The sequence below is a fragment of the Pygoscelis adeliae genome, unplaced genomic scaffold (assembly GCF_000699105.1).
Source record: "Pygoscelis adeliae isolate BGI_AS28 unplaced genomic scaffold, ASM69910v1 Scaffold496, whole genome shotgun sequence".
In the NCBI taxonomy this organism is placed as follows: Eukaryota; Metazoa; Chordata; class Aves; order Sphenisciformes; family Spheniscidae; genus Pygoscelis; species Pygoscelis adeliae.
In genome coordinates this window covers 170040-171206 of record NW_008824998.1, presented here as the reverse complement: position 1 = coordinate 171206, position 1167 = coordinate 170040, and the positions used below count along the sequence as shown (strand labels likewise).

General features: G+C 65.3%; 1 protein-coding gene across 1 annotated transcript in view; it reads right to left on the bottom strand.

Moving 5' to 3' along the window:
- WWP2 (WW domain containing E3 ubiquitin protein ligase 2) overlaps window positions 1-1167 on the bottom strand; it is a 41342-nt gene that overhangs the window by 2931 nt on the left and 37244 nt on the right. The window contains exons 19-20 of the mRNA XM_009326183.1: window positions 1032-1152; window positions 572-676 (exon numbers count right to left, since the gene is read on the bottom strand). Of these exons, the coding sequence (XP_009324458.1) occupies window positions 572-676; window positions 1032-1152 (226 nt within the window). The remainder of the gene's footprint in view (window positions 1-571; window positions 677-1031; window positions 1153-1167) is intronic.

Sequence of the window (1167 nt, the reverse complement as noted above, 5' to 3'; positions counted from 1 at the left end):
CCAACCCCCCCGCCCGGCCAGGCCGGGGCCCCGGCCCTGCAGCCCGGCCCCTGCCATGAACACCCCACGCCCTCCAGCCGGCTGGGCTGGACACAGCCCGGGGCGGTGCAGCACGCCGGGCATGTGCTCCAGCCCTCGCCTCCAGTCCCGCATCCTCAGGGACGAGTGCATCCCGAGGGGCCTGCGGGGAGCAGCTCTGCCCGGCCCTGCCCTCCTTCAGAGCCATTTCTGACCCCCTTCTCTCCTGGCCAGCACAGAGCAGCACCGCCTGAACTGGCGCAGCTCTACTACGTGCCACCCCCTTCTGTCATCCTGCCCAAGAGCAGCAGCTATTGCTAGAAGCATGCTGACCACTAAGTGCTGCCTGCTGTCCTCGGCGGTGGCGCCGGGGCCTCTGCCAGCCACAGCCAGATGCTTCTTGCTGAACACGTGCTCGTGGTTGTATTTCGTTCTTCCTGACAGCCTGCGAGGCTGCCTGCCCCAGGCCAGCCCTGCCTGCCCCAGGCCTCAGGCAGGGGATGATCCCAGGGCTGTGGAGCGGGTCGGAGGTGCTGCCGGCGCTGGGACTGACCTGCCAGAACCACTGGATCTGTTTGCTGTTCTTGGTGTAGTGCCGGTAGATGGTGTTCTTCTGCCAGTCGTTCATGTCGATCTCCTGCATGCCGCACAGCATCAGCTGGGGACAGGGGACAGTCAGCAGGGGGACAGAAACAGCGCCCACGCTTCAGAGCGCTGACTCCTCCAGTGCCGGGCTTTGCAAGGCACAGGCTCCAGCACTGGGCAACGGAGGTGTCTGGGAGGAATTCCTCGCCTCCAACGAGACATTTTCTTGCTAATGGACCCAACGAGCCAACCCACAGACCCAACCACCTGGGGCGGCAAGTACCCCCATCGGTAGAGCCGAGGGGCAGAGGGTGCAAGCAGAGCCTGTGCACTCTGCCGTCACCACGTGCCATTCCTGGGGCAGTCTGCGGCGGGGCGGGGAGCACCGGTACCTCTGTGTACCTGTCCCAGCACAGGCGCCAGCTCACCTCCAGCTCCTTCTCGTCAAAGTACCGCAGCCACTCCAGCGGCACCACCTCGTTGAAGCCATCCAGGAAAGCCTTGGTCTGCTCCTCCACGCCCCGCGTGAACCTCCAGTCTGTCAGCAGCCTGGGAAGGAAGGCA